The 23,525-nt window shown below is 36.0% G+C and overlaps 4 protein-coding genes across 7 annotated transcripts; 3 read left to right on the forward strand and 1 right to left on the reverse strand.

Annotated features, from left to right (window-relative positions):
* Positions 1-4,110, forward strand: LOC146884480 (Pentatricopeptide repeat (PPR) superfamily protein). 3 transcript variants are annotated; one of them, XM_085665327.1, is made up of 4 exons: positions 1-2,632; positions 3,092-3,380; positions 3,496-3,569; positions 3,880-4,110. In XM_085665327.1, the coding sequence occupies exon 1, from the start codon at positions 177-179 to the stop codon at positions 2,364-2,366; it is 2,190 nt and encodes a 729-aa protein (XP_085521453.1). In that variant the 5' UTR covers positions 1-176; the 3' UTR covers positions 2,367-2,632; positions 3,092-3,380; positions 3,496-3,569; positions 3,880-4,110. The 3 variants fall into 3 exon arrangements, with proteins under 3 accessions (XP_085521453.1, XP_085521454.1, XP_085521452.1); XM_085665328.1 differs by having other exon boundaries at positions 3,501-3,569; XM_085665326.1 differs by having other exon boundaries at positions 3,092-3,569.
* A 1,401-nt stretch (positions 4,111-5,511) lies between these two features.
* LOC114195167 (Pentatricopeptide repeat (PPR) superfamily protein) lies at positions 5,512-9,800 on the forward strand. The gene is made up of 4 exons (XM_085665708.1): positions 5,512-8,095; positions 8,350-8,584; positions 8,665-8,919; positions 9,369-9,800. The coding sequence occupies exon 1, from the start codon at positions 5,672-5,674 to the stop codon at positions 7,976-7,978; it is 2,307 nt and encodes a 768-aa protein (XP_085521834.1). The 5' UTR covers positions 5,512-5,671; the 3' UTR covers positions 7,979-8,095; positions 8,350-8,584; positions 8,665-8,919; positions 9,369-9,800.
* Positions 9,801-10,508: 708 nt separating this feature from the next.
* On the reverse strand, positions 10,509-13,388 carry LOC114193698 (Tetratricopeptide repeat (TPR)-like superfamily protein). The gene has a single exon (XM_028083588.2). It carries the CDS (start codon positions 13,343-13,345, stop codon positions 10,778-10,780), a length of 2,568 nt encoding a protein of 855 aa, XP_027939389.1. The 5' UTR covers positions 13,346-13,388; the 3' UTR covers positions 10,509-10,777.
* Positions 13,389-14,285: 897 nt separating this feature from the next.
* On the forward strand, positions 14,286-21,650 carry MEE22 (maternal effect embryo arrest 22). Of its 2 annotated transcripts, XM_085665707.1 has the most exons (9): positions 14,286-14,511; positions 14,600-14,696; positions 14,841-16,915; positions 17,059-17,109; positions 17,409-18,751; positions 18,931-19,061; positions 19,184-19,929; positions 20,274-20,386; positions 21,112-21,650. In XM_085665707.1, the coding sequence occupies exons 1-9, from the start codon at positions 14,446-14,448 to the stop codon at positions 21,404-21,406; spliced, it is 4,917 nt and encodes a 1,638-aa protein (XP_085521833.1). In that variant the 5' UTR covers positions 14,286-14,445; the 3' UTR covers positions 21,407-21,650. The 2 variants fall into 2 exon arrangements, with proteins under 2 accessions (XP_085521833.1, XP_027939696.1); XM_028083895.2 differs by lacking the exon at positions 17,059-17,109.
* Positions 21,651-23,525: the final 1,875 nt, after the last annotated feature.

A 23,525-nucleotide genomic window follows, 5' to 3' on the forward strand; every position in this document is an offset into this window, starting at 1 on the left:
AGAAAAAAACTTTTGAATTCGCGAGGGTTACGTTTTCTGCTTCTAAACGTGGAACTAAACCCTGTCTCTCGGTATCTCTCTCACCGTGATTCGTAACAAACGCTGCATCATCAGAATCGTTATACGTCGCGGTGGCTCCATTGGGGTTAGTTTCTTCCCTTCAATCTCTCACCTTCATGTTGAAAACATTCAAATCCCCAACCAATGTGAGTAGGGTCACGCTAATTCGCTTCAAAATCCCTTTTTTCCCACTTTGCACAACTGCCCCGGGCAGCAATTTGAATGATAATGAATGTGAGAGTAGTGATGCTGAGACAGAATGGGAGAGATTGCTCAAACCCTTTGACCTCAAACAGCTTAGAAGGTCACTCGCCCCAATTAGCCCTTTTCAGCTTTGTAAATTGCTGGTGCTTCCTCTTGACATTCCCACTTCAATGGAGCTGTTTCAAAGGGCTGGTGCCCAAAAGGGGTATTGCCACACCTTTGATGCCTACTATCTCTTAATTGATAAGCTTGGGGCTGTTGGGGACTTCAAAATTGTTGAAAACTTGTTGAAGCAAATGAAAGATGAAGGAGTTGTGTTTAAGGAATCACTCTTTATTTTGATCATGAAGCATTATGGGAAGGCAGGGTTGCCTGGCCAGGCAACTAGGCTTTTGTTGGACATGTGGGGTGTTTATTCCTGTGACCCCACTTTTAAGTCCTATAATGTTGTGTTGCAGATTCTTGTTGATGGGAATTGTCCTAGGGTGGCACCTAATGTTTTTTATGACATGTTGAGTAGAGGTGTTTCTCCCACCGTGCATACCTTTGGTTTGGTCATGAAAGCCTTGTGTGTGGTTAATGAAGTTGATTCGGCTTGCTCGCTTCTCAGGGACATGGCGAAGCACGGGTGTGTTCCAAATTCGGTCATTTATCAGACCCTGATTCATGCTCTTTGTGAAAACAATAGAGTGAGTGAAGCGATGCGGCTTTTGGAGGACATGTTTCTGATGTGCTGTGAGCCTGATGTTCAGACCTTCAATGATGTCATCCGTGGCCTTTGCAGGGCTGGTCGGATTCACGAGGCAGCAAAGTTGCTTGATCGAATGCTTCTTCGAGGTTTCGGCGCCGATGCTCTCACTTATGGATATTTAATGCATGGGTTGTGCAGAATGGGGCAAGTTGATGAAGCAAGGACCTTACTGAACAAAATTCCCAGTCCCAACACTGTGCTCTATAATACATTAATCAATGGATATGTTTCTAGTGGAAGGTTTGAAGAAGCCAAGGATGTTCTGTACAATAGCATGGTAACTGCGGGTTATGAACCTGATGCTTACACGTTTAACATAATGATAGATGGACTATGCAAGAAAGGGTATTTGGTTTCGGCCCTTGAATTTTTATCTGAGGTGGTAGCAAAAGGCTTTGAGCCCAATGTGATCACGTACACCATATTGATAAATGGTTTCTGCAAGCAAGGCAGATTAGAGGAAGTGGCTGAAATTTTGAATAGCATGTCTGCCAAGGGTCTGAGTCTGACTACAGTAGGGTACAATTGCTTGATCTGTGCACTGTCAAAGGATGGGAAGATTAAAGAAGCTTTGCAACTGTTTTGCGAAATGTCAACCAAAGGATGTAAACCTGACATTTATACATTTAATTCTTTAATACATGGACTGTGCATGAATGATAAGATGGAACAGGCCTTGAGTTTGTATCATGACATGTTCTTGGAGGGTGTCATTGCTAACACAGTAACGTACAATACGTTGATTAGTGCTCTTCTTATGAGAGATTCAGTTCAACAAGCATTTAAGCTTGTTGATGAAATGCTATTTAGAGGGTGTCCTCTAGACAGTATTACGTATAATGGCCTTATTAAAGTTCTCTGTAAAACTGGGTCAGTTGAAAAAGGATTGGGATTGTTTGAAGAAATGCTTGGGAAAGGAATTTTTCCAACCATTATAACTTGCAATATTTTGATCAGTGCCTTGTGTAAAACTGGAAAAGTAAATGATGCTCTTAAATTTCTTCGGGATATGATTCATCGTGGTTTGACGCCAAATATAGTCAGTTATAACTGCCTGATCAATGGTCTTTGTAAGATGGGTCATGTTCAAGAGGCACTAAACATTTTTAATAGGTTACAAGGTGAAGGAATTTGTCCTGATGATATTACATATAACACACTTATCAGTAGACACTGTCATGAGGATATGTTTAATGAGGCGTGTCTGCTTTTATATAGAGGTGTAGATAATGGGTTCATTCCCAATGAAATCACTTGGTCAATACTGATAAACTATTTTGTAAAAAAAATACCACGGGGAGCAAGACTTTCTAAGGATTACATGGTAGAATTTGGAGCTTCTTCTTCTTGAAGCCAACATATTGTATCGAGTATTGATCTCATTTGATTTGTCTTTTGGCATTCTGATGTCTCTTAATTTTGGTCCATTTTCTACTCTCATGGGAAATTGGGAGTCCAGCATTTTTGAGTTTGCACAAGTGCAGAATGGGGAAAGACTATTTTGAGTTATCTCATCAAACATATCGAAGTTTTCTGTAGCTGAAGCATAAACATTCACTTTTTATGAAGTATCAGTAGAAAGAGAGATAGTTGGCTGGTTCCTCCGCTGGTTAAGAGGTATATGTTAAAGATATGATTTGCTTTTTACATCAAATAGGAAAATATGTTAGCAGATATTTCTCATTAATTATTGATTGTGTTTCTTATTATCGTATGTATTTTTCATTATAAACAGAGACACACTTGTGCGTGTACTGATTACAAGCAATTCTTTCAATAGTATCCAATTGTTTCCATGACACCCTGTCACATGTCTAACTATCTCCCCTCAGATTGATTGATATGATATTTTTTGCTTTAAAAAACTAGACCTGTTTGTTGTCTGTCCTTTGATTATTCGAATTTAACTTATTTATCCTTTCTCTGATTACTTGGTTGAATTGATATGATTGTGAAACTTAGCTTTTAGATTTAACAGTGGTTTTGGGTTAGTGGTGTTTTTTGTTTCTAGTTTGTGCTATGGCTAGTAGATCTTGTTGTAGTGAACTGGTTTGAGCATTGGTGTTTTTCTTGTAGGAACACTTCCTGGTGGGGGTGAATTTCAGGGTTGGTGGTTGGTTGTTCCCATGGACTAGCTTGAATTATAGGGACAAGGGAAGTGGCGCGGTAGAAGGAACAGTCACAGGCTCTTAGTTGGACTTTTGAAAGAAATGAAATTTTTAACTAAGCTTTCACTTAAGAAGAAATCAACTGACTGGTTGGTGTTTGGTCAGAGTGCTGAAAAATCTTATAATCTGTTACCAAAAGTTTGAGTTTGGGACATTTGATTTTCCAGAGGAGAATGAAGCACCAACAGATGTTGAAGGTGAGGTGTTTTGATTAAAACAAAGACAACATTCCACAATGAAGCACATAGACTTCCATGTAACAATACATCACACCATTATATCAACAATTAGTTTGATTTTATACTGATGAAGGTTAGCTCCGTGACATAAAGGAAGTAAAAGTTGCTATCAACCCAGTCATCAGGGCTCGGTAGAAGGACCACTCTGTGAGTTCCTCTGTATCTCCTTATCTTTTGTCTGTCAGTATCTTAGTTTCTCTTTGAAAGAACTCATTGCTTTTATCTTTACAAACAAGCATGCCATGTTCAACAAAGAAATTTTATCCTAACAAGTATGTCATGTTCAACAAAGAAATTATATATATATATATATATATATATATATATATATATATATATATATATATATATATATATATATATATATATATATAATCTAAAGAGGAGTGCCTTCTAGCTATATACTTAACTGATTCCTGATTCTGCGCAGAAACATTTACATTTGACAATTTTACAGGGAGTTTGAGAGCAATATGTGGTCACAGACTTTCTACATCTGGCAATTCCTGCGATAATTATGTGAGCCAAGAAGAGTTGGGAAGTTCCAGAAATAGCATGGCATCAATGGGGGATTTTTCAATAGTAGGACATTCTTCCTTGTAAGGAATTTTGATGAAAAGTTATGGCGGCAGAATTTTCTGTTGCATATTGCAGGTTTCTTATATATGGATTGATGTAACATTTTACACATTGTTTAGTTTGAGAAGGGAGTGAAAATGGAAAGAGAGGAAGAGAAAAAGTGTAGAAAGTAAGGTTAGTAAGATTAAGGAGAAGAGACTCAAAAGTGAAAGAAAGTAGATAAAAGTTTGTAGTTGGTTAACTTGATTAATGTGATAATAAAAAAATTAAATTAGTTGAATAAAAGAACAAAAGAGTAAAATACACTTATTAAAATTTAATAAGGATAAGTATAAATTAAAATTGAAAGATAATTAATTATGGAGTATTTTTCTTAATAAAATTAAAAGTAATATTAAAAAATTATTTAACAATTGAAATTTAATTTATGTAAATAATTAATTACGAATCATGGACAAATATTTTTCCACCTACCAATTTAAAAAAAAATTGAAAAAGGAAAATGGGAACTATACACTAGACAGATAAATATAAAGTAATCTACCCTCCAATTGGAGTATATTTAAGTCCATTATAAGTAATGTTTAAAAACAACTTGAACTTTATTAAAAAGAAAAACATAATTTACATAATATTTAATTGAATATGAGTACAAAATTAATGTATATCTACCAATTTTTAAAATGTATAAAAAGGTAAGTATGTCAATTTCATTGATCTAAGTAATAAAAAAAAGTAAGAAATATGAATAAATATATCACAATACACATATAATACTTGTTTTTAATCCTTATCTAAAATTGGAAATAAAAATTAAATGTCTTTATGGTCATTATTTCATTTTAGTTATTTACAATGAAAGTTGTCAAGTATTGCCTGTAAATATATTATTATTAGATTGTAATTAGGTAAAAAAAATTATTTTACTTTTGTATCGATCAAAGTTTTCATTTCTGTTTACAAATATTTTATTATACTTTAACCTTTTTAAAATTGATATGTGAAATTCTGTTACGTGCTTTATAATTAATTATTTAAAGAAATTAAAATTAAACTTTAATAATATTTTTTTAATTTTATAAAGTAATTACTTTAGAATCAAACATATTTCAATTTTAATTCAAACTTATATATGTTAAATTTTAATAAAAGGTATTTTTATAACTTATTATATTATTCAATTAATTTATTTTTTTTATTTTATCACATGGAACAAAATAATTATAAACTTTTTTATCGTTTTTTTTTTTACTTTTTCCTCTTTTAATGTAATATCTTCTTATTTCTTAGTTTTTTAAACTGAAACTTTAAAGCCTATTTAAGCACTTAGAAAATAATTCAAGAGTAATAATAGTAATTTTAATACTGGCACTTAATTATTTTATCTATAAAAAATTTAATTATGAGTAGATTTGACTCTAATCAAAAGTTTATTTTAACTTAATTAATTATTTTTATTTTACAATTAAAAACCATATATTTTATTCATCATCTTTCTCGTACCATTCTCACAGCCAAAGCCAGAATAGACAGAAAACCAAAGAGGCATAAAGTTTTTCCACTTTTAATGGTAGAACCAAACCCTCTCTCTGTATAGACATTGAAAACATCGATTATCCTGAATCCATGTGAGAAGCACCCTTCTTCTTCTTCTTCTTCTTGATTTTGAGATGAATCGTGCACTGCTTCCGAAGCACGTTGCGGCGGTGGTGAAAGCCCAAAAGGACCCTCTGAAAGCGCTGGAAATGTTCAACTCGGCGAAAAAGGAGTCTGGCTTCAAGCACACGCTGCTAACGTACAAGTGCATGGTACAGAAGCTGGGCCATCACGGCGAGTTCGAGAAGATGGAGAAGGTGCTTTCGGAAATGAGAGAGTGCGTCAACAACGCGCTTCTGGAAGGCGCGTACATCGAGGCCATGAAAAACTACGGTAGGAAGGGGAAGGTTCAGGAAGCAGTGGACACCTTCGAACGCATGGACTTCTACAACTGCGACCCCTCCGTTCACTCCTACAACGCCATCATGAACATTCTGGTGGAGTACGGTTACCATGAGCAAGCCCACAAAGTGTACATGAGGATGAGGGACAGAGGGGTGGAATCTGATGTGTACACCTACACCGTAAGGATCAAGTCCTTCTGCAGAACTTCCAGGCCTCACGCTGCTCTCAGACTCCTTCGTAACATGCCTGAACTTGGGTGTGATTCCAATGCTGTCGCCTACTGCACTGTCGTTGCTGGGCTGTATGATTCTGGTGACCATGCTCATGCGCGTGTTCTGTTTGATGAAATGCTTGCGCGGTGTTTGTGTCCCGATGTTGTCACGTTTAATAAGCTTTTGCATGTGCTTTGTAAAAAGGGTCTTGTTTCTGAAAGTGAGCAGCTTCTCGGCAAGGCTTTGAAGAGGGGAGTTTGTCCTAATTTGTTCACCTTTAATATTTTTGTTCAAGGGCTTTGTAGGGAAGGGGCTGTTGACCGTGCTGTTAGGTTGTTGGATAGTGTGTTGAGGGAGGGATTGAGTCTTGATGTCGTCACTTATAATATATTGATATGTGGTCTGTGTAGGAATTCGTGGGTTGTGGAGGCAGAGGGTTACTTGCGGAAAATGGTGAATGATGGATTTGAGCCTGATGCTTTTACTTATAATAGTATTATTGATGGGTACTGCAAGAAGGGGATGGTGCAATGTGCGAATAGGGTACTGAAGGATGCAATTTTTAGGGGTTTTAAACCTGATGAGTTTACTTATTGTTCCCTAATTAATGGGTTTTGCCGGGACGATGATCCTGATCAAGCCATGGCGGTCTTTAAGGATGGACTGGGAAAAGGTTTGAGGCCGAGCGTTGTTGTTTACAATACCTTGATTAAAGGGTTGTCTCAGCAGGGTCTTATTTTGCCAGCTTTGCAATTGATGAATGAGATGTCGGAAAATGGTTGTCAACCCAATATATGGACTTATAATTTAGTTATAAATGGCTTGTGCAAGATGGGTTGTGTGTCTGATGCTAATCATCTTGTAGATGATGCTATTGCCAAAGGGTGCCTCCCGGACATATTTACCTATAATACTTTGATCGATGGCTATTGTAAACAGATGAAGTTAGACAATGCAACTGAGGTAGTAAATAGAATGTGGAGTCTGGGCATGACTCCCGATGTTATCACATACAACACTTTGCTGAATGGGCTTTGCAAGGCTGGAAAATCTGAAGAAGTAATGGAGATTTTCAAAGCTATGGAGGAGAAGGGATGTGCTCCTAACATAGTTACGTATAACATTATTGTAGAGAGCCTTTGTAAAGCTAAGAAAGTATTTGAAGCTGTAGATTTGCTTGGGGAAATGAAAAGCAAGGGTTTGAAACCTGATGTTGTTAGTTTTGGCACATTGATCACTGGGTTCTGTAAGATTGGGGATCTAGATGGTGCTTACAGGTTATTTAGAAGGATGGAGAAACAATACGATGTTTGCCATACAACAGCAACATATAACATCATAGTCAGTGCATTTTCTGAACAACTCAACATGAATATGGCCATGAAGCTCTTCTCTAAGATGAAGGGCAATGGCTGTGACCCAGACAACTATACCTATCGGGTTATCATAGATGGCTTTTGCAAAATGGGAAATATTTCTCTAGGATACAATTTTCTTTTGGAAAATATTGAAAAGGGGTTTATACCGTCATTGACAACATTTGGACGGGTTTTAAATTGTCTGTGTGCAGAGGACAAGGTTCCAGAAGCAGTTAGTATCATCCACTGTATGTTACAAAAGGGCATCATTCCAAATACTGTAAATACAATTTTTGAAGCTGATAAAAAGGTGGTAGCGGCGCCTAAGATTCTTGTAGAAGATTTGTTGAAAAAGGGTCACATAACTTATCACACTTACGAACTACTCTATGATGGTATTAGAGATAAAAAGATACCCAAGAAAAGACTCAAAACTGCGAATTCTCTTCATCAAGGGGCCAGGTGACCAGCTGTTGATTTGAAGATAATATCTTTTGAAAGTAATCATTCATGACTCTGCCCATGGATAATATCTTTGGGAAGTAATCATTCATGACCCTCTGCTCAGTTCTAACTTGCAAAGGTATTTAGAGCTTCCAGTATAGTTGCTATGCTAAAAGTTAACGTGACAAACAGACAGAACTCTGGTGTATCATCTCATGATTAGTTTTAGTTTATATTTTTTCCCCCGCGGAGGAGGAGGGGATTCCAGCCTAATAGTTGTCTTTTCTAAACTATTGTTGCATTTAAAATTTCCAAATAACTGATTGCTTCTCGTGTATTTCATTTATATTTGTTTTTTTAATCATTTGACAAATGTAGATGTTGATTTTGCAGGTTGCCGCTTCAACCAACAGGGAAGTAGATGCACATATTCCTAATTACTCTAACTTACCACGGCAACTTATCTGTTTGCTTGAATAAGTGGCAGTGGATAAAATAAATAGTTCAGAACTTCAGATTAAATCTACATCTGGAACATTTTTATGGACTTGCACTCCGAACCTTTAAATCATGCATCTTAATGCTGAAGCAGAAGTATATGTGCAAGTGACTGCAACCTCTAAGTCCTGTACTTTTCTATTATTTGCCACCTTGATCTATTTTTATTTTTAATTTTTGTAGCATATGTTGACATTATTGATTTTGTAGCAAGAGCAAAAGGTTTCTGCATGCCGAATTGAGCAATCCCGGCAAACAACCAACCGATACTCATGCAAAGCATTTTCCTCGAAGAGCTTCTGAAAAAGTCTTCCCCTCCTTATGTAAGTCATATTAACTTAGTGATATTGTCTGTTATATGTTTCTTTAATTTGTTTCTCAGGATTACTCACAGCAGCCTCCTGCTCGAGAACTAATAGCCAGAGATGTTCATGATAATGAATGGAAATTTGCACATATTTCAAGGTTCGTTGATGTGAAGTTTTCAATATAAAATGTTGATGGTCCCTGTATCTACATTTTTACGTCCACTTTATGCTGTTGCACATAGTTACTGGTAAAGAAACACTGCTCTGATGATGGTCTTGCATATTCGACTTACTCAAATCTGTGATCTTTCTTTATATCATGCAAAGCATTAATTGGAGGAGTAGCATTGGCAGCAGGGCATAGGTTTCTTTATACAAATTATCCTCTCTGGCTCTTCTACTCTTCCTGAAGATCCTTATCCGTATGACGTTTGACATTGTTTATAGCAAACGAAAATTGCATAAATTGTTACTGAAATGTTTTCACTTCGATCAACATTTAGCCAATGAATGAGTTGATTCCTGACTAAAAAGTTTAATACTTCAATTTAGATTTATCTGATTCCTGATTCTGCACAGTAGCATTTACATTTGATAATTTTGCAGGGGTTGTGAACAATGTGTGGCACATAAAATACTATTTCCACTAGAAGTGCAAATTGGGAAAGGTGTTGGTCCTTCTACTTCTGTCCCAGGTCACAAACTTTCTACCTCTGGCAACTCTTGTGATAATTATGTGAGTCAACAAGAGTTGAGAAGTTCTAGAAATGGCATGGCATCAATGGAGTCTTTTCACTACTAGGACATTCTCCCGTGTAAGGAATGTTAGTTGAAAAATTGTGGTGGTAGAATTCTATGCTACAAAGTTTATTGTGTATGAATTTGTCCAGCAATCTTGTACTTCACATTAATGGTTGAGATATAGTGATTTTGCAAGGTCTTTATATAGATCAACAGCAAATGACTGTAAATTATAATAGGTGACTTTGTTTCTGTAATGGTTTGTTGCTTATAGCAAGTATTAATTATCATCTCTTATTTAGTTCTTGCAATCCATATTTGGGAGCTTAGTTGGTGCTCCATTTTCTTGTATACGCACGCCGCACCAGAGTCATTTCCATCGTATGACAGACTGGGCAACGGGAAGTTTTCGTCAACTTGAGTTCTAAACGATAAACAATAATTTTTTAATATATTTCTTATGGCCAAATAATTTCATTGATATTTATTATTGTAATAAAGGACGTTTCCAATGATTTTATTTTAGTTGTCAAATATAAGATGCAGTACTTTTTTACCTCACTACGCATAGTTTTTTAGTTTGAGTATTTATTTTAATTTTTGTATTTTCCCCATTTACTTGTGTTTTCTTTGTTTTTCAACTCACCTGACAAGTCTTTTCATGGAACACAATATAATGATAGCTGGTCGGGTTTAAGAGGCAATGCCTCCGTAAAAACACAAAATCCATTATTTCTCACGTTAATATACGCACTATCAATTCCAGACAATGAGTTGCAATATTTATTGGAATGAAAATCTTACAGATTGCATTTACAATACAGAAATCACTCCTGATTTTGTGTTTCTACATTTATCCTTATATATTTTAATTTCTCTCTTTATATCAATCTTTCTTGAATTCATCTTGTAACAAAATTAGTTTCTTTGATTTTTTTAATATTCTTATATTTCACTTTACATCAAATTTTCCATCTCAATACACAACCCTGACATCTTGTATTAAACAAAAAATCCAAATCACAAAGGCTAATGTTATTTATCTTGGAAAGAAGCTCGAAATACAAAGATTTTTGTGTGTAATGGCGACGATAAAATTACAATGTAAGAATTCATATAAATTACTAAATTTTCTACTGTTAGACTGATTCTAATAGTTTCATTCTAATTACATAACGGATCATTGTACATTTCTCATTAGTGTAGTAAAATAATATAATTACCTCTCATAGCAAAAATGTCATAAACTAAAACGGAGTGGGTTGATTGCGTTGTCACCAGTAGCCTTTACATGAGCAGGATCCGTTTCTGAAATGATGGAAGCGACTTGAATCTCTCAGTATGATCTCATTTTCAATAATCTTGGATATGTAGGTTATGGCAGTGTGGCAATCACCACAGATGCGTAAATTCTTGGTTATTCGAATGGGTGCAGCTGGTGGTAACGTTAGAACGGCATAGGCAAGAGCCAACTTCTCACTATGTTCAAAAAGCAGGTCACCCTTTTCTTCATCATCAACATCATGGAGAGCAAAACTTGTCTGAGGAACATACCCAATGGCTTTAATGCGGTGAATCAAGTCTGCAAGTGTTTCATATATCTGTTGAGACTGTGAGTGAGATCTGTCTCCCACAAAAAAGGTTGCAACGCCTTTCCTTCCTTGCACCCAGCTGCAACCAGGTCTTTTCTTGATTCCACTTCGTTTCATCATATATCTAATCCTAGCTACGTCTTTCCAGCGACTGGCATTGGCGTATATGTTTGAAAGCAACGTGTATGATCCATCATTCCCTGATTCCAATTCTGACAAACGCTTTGCCGCAAGTTCCCCAACTTCCACATTTGAATGTAACCGACAGGCACTGAGCAAGGCCACCCACACTACTGGGGTTGGTTCCATTGGCATTTCATCAATGAGCTTCATAGCTTCTCCTAACCGACCAGCGCGACCCCAGAGATCAACCATGCAAGCATAATGCTCTGGTCCAGGTTCTACCCCAAATTCCTTCCTCATTCTATTAAAGAAATCAATACCCTGATCCACCATTCCCGAATGACTACAAGCATAAAGCAAAACAAGAAAGGTTATGCCGTCAGGCACTAGAGACACTTTCCTCATCTCATCAAAAACCCGGACAGCATCATCACCACGCCCATGCATGCCGTATCCAGTCATTAAAGACGTCCAAGAGACAGCATTTCTATGTGCCATGTTGTCAAAAACCATCTGAGCGGTATCCACATCTCCACATTTGGAATACATGTCTATAAGACAATTAGCCACAAACAGCATAACAGAACCACAGCAATTGCGCAACACATAAGCATGGATTTGCCTTCCAAACCTCAATGCTGCCAAACGAGCACAGGCCACAAGGCCACATGATAAAGTGAAATCATTAGGCTTTATATACTCATAAAACATCTCGGAGAAAAGCTGTAGAGCATGATTGGCATCACCATGTTGGGCATACCCACCAATCATCACAGTCCAGGTAACCACATCTCTATCTTTTGAAGACACGGAATCAAACATTTTTCTAGCCACCTCTGTGTTTTGGCATTTAGCATACATGTCAATGAGACCATTAAACACCTTCAAATCATCGTCCCCAGTATCATGTCCATCTAAGCCCAGAATAAATTTGATTGCATAACAATGAGTTTCTTTCCCATGGAGCAATGCCCCAACAGAGGCACAAGCTGAAAGTAAGGAGACTAGAGTGACCGCATTCGGACGAGAACCACAACTGCACATCTGCCTAAACACATCCAAAGCTTCACAACCCTGTCCTCGCTGAGCATAACCTGTGATAACAGCCGTCCATGTCACAACATCTAGCTCAATGTCTTCCTCCCGCATCCTCTCAAACAAAGAAAGAGCATGTTCCAATCTGCCAGCTTGAGAATACCCAGTCACCATGGCGTTCCAAGAAACAACATCTTTAAACACCATCCTCTGGAAAACCTTATTGGCCTCCTCCACCTCCCCACACTTAGCATACATATCAACCACAGCATTTCCCACAAAAACATCATCCACCAACCCGCTTCTGATAGCAAACCCATGAACCTCTCTACCATGCAGCAAGGCAGCCAGGGAAGCACAAGCAGGAAGTACGTTAACGAGGCTGATCACGTCTGGGGACATCAAATTCAGTCTAGTCATTTTACGAAACAACAAAAGTGAAGTCTTTGAATCGGACGCCCCCATATAAGCAGACACAATAGAATTCCACGACACCAAGTCCTGAACACCCCGCTGACACAAATCATCGAACACGTGCTGTGCGTGGGTGACGGCGCCGCACTTGCCATACATTGAGACCAGCGCATTGCAAACGAACACATTGGAGGCAAAGCCAGATCGTGCGACGGTAGCATGGAGGGAAGCACCGAGGGAGAGAAAGGGACAAGCTTTGAAGACAAAAGGGAAGGTATAGTGGTCAGGGGTCCACCCCAGTGACTTCATCCGACGGAAAAGAGCGAAAACTTGGCGAGGGGTTCCGAGATGAAGGGCGCGCCTTATGAGTTGGTTCCACCAGAAAACGGAAGACGGCGACGGAGGGAGGCGCTGTAGAAGCTGAATGGCGGCGGCAGGGGAATTGCAGGCCATGTATGCTCCGATTAGGTCCGTCACCAAATGCAGAAGACCCTGCACGATGCTCTGCTGATGCCACACTTTGGCGTGGGTTAAGGAGTTGCATTGTTTCAAGATTGAAGGTATGATTGTGATGGTTGCAGTTGAAGAAGCCGCAGAAGAGAAGAAGCGAGTGCTGTTGGAGAATGGTGACAGTGACAGTGACAGCAACACCTTCGTCTTCAATGGTTGCTTACACATGAATCTCTCACGACACAAACTTCTCAACCTAAGATCCAACAAAACATAGAATCATGTGTATTATATGAATAACCATTCAAGTTTTTCATTTTGATAAATTATTTATTAATATAAAATAAAATTATCAAAAAAATGATAAGAAATCTTTTACCAAATTTTTATTTACCAATTTCAATTACAATTTAGATGAAATGACTTATCATATACTTAATTTTACTTTATATACATAACATCATACTCAAAAAAAAAAATCATCCTCTAGTAAATTAATTATAAAAGCTATTCTGAATTTAAATGTTCCTTTTTAACCATCTTCCATCCCCCAAAATTATTTAATTTTATTTCAGTTTAAATTTGATATTTCTTTTTCACCTTTCCTGCAAAATTGCACGATTAATATTTTATTCAAATGCATCATATTTGGTGTAACTTTCACAACTTTTAATCATTATAATCAATACAAGTATCAAACAAAGAATATAATTTCGTTGTTATCGTATTATAAATATGATTTTTTATTTAGTCACAACCATTTCATTGGATAAATTTTAAATATCTAATTTATTAATTAGACAATAATTCACTTAATTGAAAAAAAATAAAGTGAGTTATTATAAAGATATTTATGATCAGTCGTGAGTTGAATTTCTATAGATGACAAAAATTAATATTATGATAACATTTTAAAAAATAAATTAAAATCAACATATTAAACACATTTTATTAGACTTACAAAATAGTAAGACCTGTTCAACAGAAAAGAAGAATTAAAATTATCGATTTTGTAATTTATTTTCTTGAACATGCTTTTTTTATTCATTTTTTGTTCAATGCCCAAACTGAATGAATATTTTTGTTTTTCTTTATTAAGATTTAAATTTAAACGTAAATTTCTCTGTTTTTTTGTTTTTTCTTGTATTTTTAATTGAAACCCAAAAATTCACATTAATAAGGGTGAATAGTTCAACTCTGCAGATTCAATATTGAAGCAGTATAACACTCTCGGCTATGGGGTTTAGGGTTTACTTCACCACCGTCACAACCGTCACCGCCGTCACCGACTCTTAACGTGGTTCATTGCATTTCACTGCATTGCGAATATGACATTGTCAATGAATCGAGATGAGACGCTGAAATCTGGTTGCACAAATCCCTGTTGTTACAAGGTAGTACCTCTTCCTTTAACGCATGTCCAATTTTTAGCGCTACACTTTCGATTTTAACCATACGTTTTCTTTCCCTCTTTATACGCAGTTGAAGGAGAAATACTTGAAGGGGGTAGAAGCGCGTAAGGCTCTGCGACAAGCCGTCGAGATTCTGCAAAAGGAAATCCAGTCCCGCAGTACCAATGGTAACTAATATTTTAAATTTCTAAGATTTGGGGTATCAGGCATTATCTGGTTATTATTGGCTTAGTATGCATAAGCAATTGGCTTAGTTTGTTTGAGTGAATGTTGAATATGGTATTAATGTGATGTGATGTTATTCTCTGCAGCATGTGGGGTCAAAGTGGAAAGAGAGGATAAATTGGGGGAATTTACTCCTGCTAAGGTACCCTTAGGGAGTGAAACTTCCAGTTTTGAGCCTCAGATTGATACTCCCACAACACAGCAGGGGTGCAGTGGCCGTGGGGATGAGAGCGGGATCTTACAAACTGATAGGGAAAAGGAAATTGGTAGATTGAAGGAGCTGCTAGAGGAGGAAAAGCGAAGGGCTGATTCGGAGAAGAAGAAAGCTGCCGAAGCTTGCAAATTGCTGGAAGATGAAAAGAATAAGGCTGCTGAAAAGGACAAGGAAATCGGTAGGTTGAAAGGGCTTTTAGATGTGGAGAAGAGAAGGGCTGATTCTGAGAGTAAGAAAGCTGCTGAAGAGAAGAATAAGGTTTCTGAAAAGGAAAAGGAGATTAGTAGATTTAAGGAGTTTATCGAGGCAGAGAAGAGAAGGGATGAGTCTGAGAGGAAGAAATTAAATGAACTTTCCAAGTTACTTGAAGAAAAAACAAATAAGGTTGCTGAAAACGAAAAGGAAATAGGTAGATTGAAGGAGTTTATTGAGGCAGAGAAGAGAAGGGATGATTCTGAGAGGAAGAAAGTCAATGAAGTTTGCAACTTACTTGAAGAAGAGAAGAATAAGGTTGCTGAAAAGGAAAAGGAGATTAGTGGATTGAAGGAGTTTATTGAGGCAGAGAAGAGAAAGGATGATTCTGCGAGGAAGCAAGACAATGAACTTTGCAAGATGCTTGGAGAAGAAAGGAATAAGGTTGCTGAAAAGGAAAAGGAAATAGGTAAATTGAAGGAGTTTATCGAGGTAGAGAAGAGAAGGGACGATTCTGAAAGGAAGAAAGACAATGAAGTTTGCAAGCTACTTGGAGAAGAGAAAAATAAGATTGCTGAAATGGAAAAGGAAATCTGTAGATTGAAGGAGCTTGTAGAGGAGAAGGAGAGAAGGGCTGATTCTGAGAGGAAGAAAGTCAATGAAGTTTGCAACTTACTTGGAGAAGAGAAGAATAAGGTTGCTGAAAAGGAAAAGGAGATTAGTGGATTGAAGGAGTTTATCGAGGCAGAGAAGAGAAAGGATGATTCTGCGAGGAAGAAAGACAATGAACTTTGCAAGATGCTTGGAGAAGAAAGGAATAAGGTTGCTGAAAAGGAAAAGGAAATAGGTAAATTGAAGGAGTTTATGGAGGCAGAGAAGAGAAGGGATGATTTTGAAAGGAAGAAAGACAATGAAGTTTGCAAGCTACTTGGAGAAGAGAAAAATAAGACTGCTGAAATGGAAAAGGAAATCTGTAGATTGAAGGAGCTTGTAGAGGAGAAGAAGAGAAGGGCTGATTCTGATAAGAAGAAAGCTTCTGCAGCTTGCAAGTTACTAGAAGAAGTAAAGAAGAAGGCTGCTGAAAAGGGGGAGATTGCCCGAGTTGAGGCGGAGAAGTATAGGACTCAAATTGGACAATTGGAGAAACAGGTTAATGACGCAAAAACAAAGTTGGTGTCTGAGATATCTATGTTTAAAGAGGCAACCAAAAAGTTTGAAGCTGATAAGAGCAAACTATTAGCAGAAAAAAGAAAGGCTGATTCAGCATTGGCAAGAGCAAATGAAATATTAGAGGTAGAAAAACAAAAGGTTGACGAGGAAAAAAGGCGTGCAGATGCAGAGATGGTTAAACTGGAGGAGCAGAAGGCACTTGCTGAGGATAACTGGAACAAGTTCATGAAAGAGAAATGTCTTGCTGATCAGATGTCTCAGCAGTTAGAAGAGAATAAGAAGACAATTGAGGATTTCAAACAGAAGATCCATGAACTCTCATCCTTGACAAAGCCTGTTGAAATGGCTACTCACAAGGTTAAAGCTGAAAGTACAAAAATGAAGCTTTTGAAAAACAAACTAAAGCTTGAAATGCTACGAGCAAAGCATACCAAGCAAAAATACAAGTTAGAAGCAAGTCGGTATGACATTTTACGGAATGAATTAGGCCGTCTAAAGATTGATTTCATTCAATTTCTACATCGTGTTGATATGCTTGATGCATCCTTTTCACCTGTTGCTGGATCTAGGCGCGAACAAACAAAGGTTGGTTTCAGTGACAAACTGTTTACGGTTATGTATAATGTTTGAGTATTTTTGTTTTCTGCCAAATTTTTATCTCATCTACTGGTTGAAATCATGCACACTTTTGAAGCCAATGATCTCATACTGGATACTCTCATATGCAGATTAAAGTGTGGGACTACTTATGTTATGGACAATTGGTTATGAACTTATTGGTTGGTTGTCCCCTAAATTTTGCAATCTTTGATTTTATGATCATATAACAGTAGCACTAACAGACTGGTTAACTTTGGGAAATGGGGGTTTTCAGTATACATAATTATTTGAGTTGTTATATTATATAAGCGATAATAGTTGTGTAGTTGTTATGGATGGTACTTGGTTACATGTCTGAATTCATATAATTAGGTATTTGTTTTAAATTTCTTTTGTCGGCTCCCTTTTTTACTCTATTTCTTCTTTTGTATATGCCCGTCTTAACTATTTTTATCTTTGTTGGATATCACTTTTGCAGCATGAAAATATACTAGACAAGCAGAATTCAAATGTCATTAGACAAATTGGCAAGCAAAATTTGTCTGAGATGCGTAGCCAATTTGATAGTGAGGTTCTGGAGCCTTGCTGCACAACGGTGGATGTAAGTGATCCATTGAGGAAGAATAGCACTCCACGCCTCACTCCTGGTGGAAATTGCTCCGAATCTATCACAGGTATTGGTTTTAAATTGGAGTCTCTTGTTAGAGGATCCAACCAAACAAAGTTACAGAGTTCTGCTGTAAATTCCAGTACAGAATCTTTTTCTGATGGACAGTTGATGGGCTCACAGGATGCAAGCATTTTTCCGGTTATTGCCTCAGGACAGTTGACTCAGGAGATCTTTAATACTAAACAAAACATGTGCAACCCATCTGATAAATCTATTGATGTGCACCACAAGAAGAGAAAAAGAATGCATGATACAGTTGAATATATTGCAAATTTGTCTTCTGAGAGACTCGCTGATTTTCATGGTTTGTTGTATAGAAAACATGGTGAATGCTTAGGAAGAAAAGCAGCGCTTCAGAATCCTAATAATGTACAGGAAGAGAATAAAAGGGCCCACAAGAAGAGAAAGAAATCTCGAAGGGAAAAAGTGGACATGATACCTTGGATTAAGAGTGATGAGAAAAAAACAATAGCAGAGACCAACAGTGAGGTCTATGATGATGCAAATGTCTGTAGACACACTTCCTGCCCTCCTCCACGTACTTTAGAAACCACTCAAGCATGTGGGGAAAGAATATGTGATGTTGCAAATAATTTTGATTCCATAATTAATATTGATAAGGTGCCTGATGAAAATTATATGAAATTATTAGAATTAGAAAATGCTTTCAGTGAAGAATGCTATAGAAAAGCAATGGATTTTCCCTTGTCTCCATCCCTTCCTGAAATTGAATTTCATGAAATATTTGACGAGGATAATTTGATGATTCCCTCTCAATATAAATCTCTTCCAGAGAACGTGTTGAGTTCAAGAACAGACCTGTTCATTTCACCTTCCTCTGATGTAATTAATGTTGAATTAATTTCTAGTGCACAAAAATATGATGATTGTGGAGTTACTTGTAATTCACATGTGCTCACCACAGAAAATTCAAGGACTGCTTTTCCGGTGGAGGATGGAATTGGATCTTTAAACAATAAGCTTCCTGAATTTTGTGTTGTCTTTTCAAATGTTATGGACAATAATATCATATCAAGGATACTTACTGCTACAAAAAATTGTATAGCTCAGTGCAATTTGTCTACTCAAACAGGCTGGGCGGTTAGTAACATATTAACTGCACTTAAAATGGAAGAAAAGCTCTCACAGAAGTAAGTGTCTCGTTCTCTTTTTGATAGTATGAGGTCAATGCTGTTGAACACCTTCTATAGTTTTTGTTTCACTATTTTGCTTTCCTTGTTGAGACAAAAAAATCAGTTCATGATAGTATTTAACTGTAGACAAATGGTTGTGTTGATATTAATTTTATTATTACTTTTTAATTTCTCAGGGAGAGGGTTTCAGTGCTGTTAACACTTATGCTGTTCAATTTTTCCACAACGACAACAAAGACATTTGGGAGACTCTGGGATGGGAAATCAGTCCAGTGCTTGCGATCATATTCTGAACATATTTACACAGGTTTTCTAATCTATTTTATGATCAACATTAAAATAATCTTTTAATATATTAATTAATATCATGTTATTTGCGCTTCATTAAACTTGAATTTAATTTGACGAAGTTCACGTCTTTTTCCTCAGTTATGAATGATGCAGAGACAAGAATCCTATTTGTAGAGAATTATTCTTTGTATGAGCTGCTTCACCTCATTGAAGATTTTCTTATAGAGGGAAAAGTTATAGTAAACAATAGAGTAGATGCTGAAACTCTGTCTTCTGATTTGAGAACCACTGATTTTCTGAGTTGTGTTAATGAGGAGGTATCATCTGATGCAGCTTCAAGTGAACAATTGGTGGCAGCAAGTATTATATTATCATCAGTATGTGCTGCAACTGATTATGTTGGATTTATCTGTGATGCTTCTTATCATATTCTTCGATCGGGCAAGTTGGATTCTCTGATGGTGTTGACCATTCTCCATATTTTTTCTTATCTGGGTGGAGAGAAGGTTTTTAACAAAAATAATTTTGGTTTAATGGTGACTGTTTTGAAGTCTCTAATTATGTTTCTTGAGGATGGGAGCCTATCTGTTGCTACTGCCTGTCTTCCTTCAATAAATCAGCTGCATGCTGAATTGTGTATGGATGCTAAATGCCCATTCTTGGAAGGTGCCGAATCCATTGATGCAGTTGCAAGCTTGCTCTTGGAAGAGATAAAACGAGTACATTCGTCCGAATCTAGATTCATGTCGGTTCAATGTGCAATTGACAAGCCCTGTTCGGAAAAATGCCTGATTTCTGCACCTCAACCTGATACCCTTAAAACTGTCGACTGTTGTTGCCTGAGTGATGTTCTTTCACTGGTGGAATTGGTAGCAAATAAAATGGTATTATTCTCATTATTGACCCTTGATCTATAAATTCTTTTTCATCAAGTTCTAAATTTATGGAGAAATTCACCTTCCTGAAATTAGTGACAATCTCTTCTTTTAGAATTGATGCCATACTGAAATTAATAGAATTATACAATGTGAAATTGACCATGAAAATGTTTCATGAATGTGATGTAACTCATGTTATTCACTATCATTTGCTGAAATAAGTGACTTGTTGCCAAGGCCTAATTTTTTGCGTGGTGGAGAGCTATACTGTTCTCGACTTCTCATATTATTATTTAGGTGATTTCATCATTATCAATCCCCCTGATTTCATGTTTCTTTTCCTAATACAGAGCTGGCACTGGGCTGACATGAAACTTGTTCCTCAGTTGCTGAATATACTCGACTCATGTGTAGATGAGAACTTCGCTATTCGTATAATTGTTCTTCTAGGTCAGCTTGGAAGGTAAATTGATCAATTTTGCTCTGATATTATTATTGTGACTAATCATTCATGCATAATGTGATACATATTTTGTATGAATAGAGGATATATGTATGTTTCATAAGAGTGAGAAATTGAGAGGATATATGCATGGCTTATCAAGTTAAACAGAGCCTCTTACAAATAAGATAATTTAGAGTTGTCTAAACGAAATAATGATTTTTTATTGTTGAACACTAAATCCCACTTTCTGGGTATCAGCTTATTGTGTTTTGGATGAAGTAATTTAAGAGAGTAAATGTACATTATTTGGTGAATTTAAAATTCATTGGAGTAAAATCTGTTATTTCATTGGAGTAATATAGGAAATTAAAATAAAATTGAAATTTAGGAATTTTTAGAGAGTATTTTTGAATGGAATTTTATCTTAAAAGAAAATTTTAATTACTTTATCCAAATAAAAGAAATTGTAATGCTAGATATTTAATTACTCTATATAAACAAAAGATTTAGAAAACTAAGATAATTCAATCAGAAGGAATTCAATTGGCATGCATTTCAATTTCTTGAAATTTTAAAAATCCCTTGTCCATACACAATGTTAGGCTTTAAGCTACAAATTAATTGATTTCTCTTGATATTGAACATTAAAATATTATTTGATCGTATTTGCTTTAACAAAGAAGGGTGCTTTCACATAATTATTGTTTGTGTTTTAACAAAGTGATAAATGTTATAAATTTCAGGACTGGAGTTGATGTTGGTGGATTTGAAGATGAAGGTGTTAAGAACTTGAGATGTTATTTGTTTACTTATTTTTGTCGCGCCTCTTCCATGAAAGCAGACCTTTCTCTTCAATTTGCCACTGCCAGTGCTCTGTTTGGCCTTCTTCCTCTTGATTTTGAAACCCTTTTTCATGCCAACATCAATCTTTCAGCTTATTCTAAATCTGTTTGTGACAACGCTGAAACTCTGAGGAAGTGGTTCTCTGGGCTGGGTAAAGATCAACAGAAATTGCTATTTGATGTATATAACAAGTAAAAATTTTATCAGCAGTTTTGACATGAATTGAAATAGGATTTCCGAGCCAATTGATTCAATATTTTTGAGAGCCTTCAACTTGGCTTGTATGTCGTCGTTCTGCTTGTTTCTGAAATGTTGTACATAATTTCTCTTTTTAGCTGTAAACTTGTAAATTTCTTGTCATTATATTTATAGTGAAACTGGTTGGCCTCTTGCAAGCATGAATCTTATAAATTTGATGATTCTTATGTTAAACATAGAACGGAATGGATTTATCTTATGTAAGGACAGGAAATTTTATGTGGATATTCAAATACAATGATCCTTAGATGGTTTTATTTTAAATTATTTTTTTCTTCAATGTTTTGCTGGATAAAACAATTTAAATTTATTAAATTTAATGTTTTTTCTTTAAATGAAGTATTTTATCTGATGATAATTTATTCTTTTGACTGTAGGTTTCATGGCTCATATAGAAAAGAGCAAGTCATTTAAATTAATTACACATTTTATTCCATTTCTGTCTTGTTTGGAAAGTGTAAGATTGCATTGGAGAAAGTTTAAATTTATAATTAACAAAAAAGTTTTCAAAGAATTTTACACACTATTAAAGCATCAAAGAATAAGAGAAAAAGGTTTACACATTTATTTCGGAAAAAAAAAACGAAAAACTTAAAATGAAACAGACAGGTGTCAAAATGATAAATAAGAGTGGTTGGTCATTTTAGTGGACATTGTTTTTCTTATATTGTTATAGATTAGAAGCCCATTTAATCTTTATAACAATTAAGTTTCTACTTAATACAAGTTTTTGGCCATTACTTCCTGCAACCTTTGTTTTCTCTTATTCTTTTGTTCACCCCACTAATAGTTTCATCATCATGTCCAAACAAAAGCGTCTTGATTTTCTTAGAAACAGAAGGCAAGGAGGAGAAAGCGGCCAAAGGAGAACACTTTCAGGAAAAGTGATATCATCGGAGACAAATGAATCTCATATCCCAGGACTTGAGATTCCAGTTGAAAGAAAACCAGTGTGGATGTCAGAGTATGAAGAAAGAGAAAGCTTATCAGTTACAAGTGCAATGTGAGTGACTAAAATTGATCAGTGACATTTGAAGAAGCGATTAAAAAGCAAAAAGTGGATAGATGCAATGGTAAACGAAATGGAGGCAATTGAAAAAAATCAAACGTGGGAATTGATTGATGTGCCCAAAGGAGTAAAGCCAATTGGAGTTCAATGGATTTTCAAAACTAAACTCAAAGGAAAATGGAGAAATTGACAAATTTAAAGAGACCAATAGAAAAAGGGTATGCACAATACTATGAGGTGGACTACATTGAAGTTATTTCACCAATTGCTAAATTGGAAACCATACACGTCATACTTTCAATGGCTGTAAGTTTGGCTAGGTCATATTTCAACTAGATGTGAAAAGCACATTTCTTTATGGAGAGTTTAAGAAAATAATATATGTACAACAACCAAGAGCTTGGTACAACAAAATAGAAGGATATTTCTAGCGACGTGATTTTGAAAGATATTTTTGTGAGCATACATTATTCACAAAGTCAATAGAGAGAGGTAAAATTTTGATTGAGTCTATATGTAAATGATTTAATATACACTAGAAATGATGAGATCGTGTATGATGACTTTAAAACCTCCATGATATAAGACTCATTTTGGAAAGATAGGTATTTTCTTGGAGGTGAAACTTTGCAGAATGCACATGAAATTTTTATGTGTCAAAGAAAACATGCTCAGGAGGTTTTATCTCAGTTTGACATCATGGATTGTAATGCACTCAAGAATTTAATTGTTCCAAAAACATAGCTGTCTAGAAATGATTCATGGCCTAAAATGGATGCTACTATATTCAAACAAATGGTTGGGAGTCTTATTTACTTAATGCAACCAGACCATACTTAATATATGGAGTTAGTCTAATTAGCCAATTCATGGCCAATCCCATGGAAACTCGCTGGTTTATAGCCATGAGAATTTTAAGGTACTTAAATGGGACAACTGATCTCAACATTTTTTACAAGAAAGGAGAAAACACAACATTGGTGGCTTATACAAATAATGATTTTGCCAGAGAAATATATGATTGGAAAAGCATGTCTGGATTTGTTT

The sequence above is a fragment of the Vigna unguiculata genome, chromosome 8, assembly GCF_037176805.1.
Source record: "Vigna unguiculata cultivar grain cowpea cultivar isolate G323 ecotype 2 chromosome 8, ASM3717680v1, whole genome shotgun sequence".
Taxonomy (NCBI): domain Eukaryota; kingdom Viridiplantae; phylum Streptophyta; class Magnoliopsida; order Fabales; family Fabaceae; genus Vigna; species Vigna unguiculata.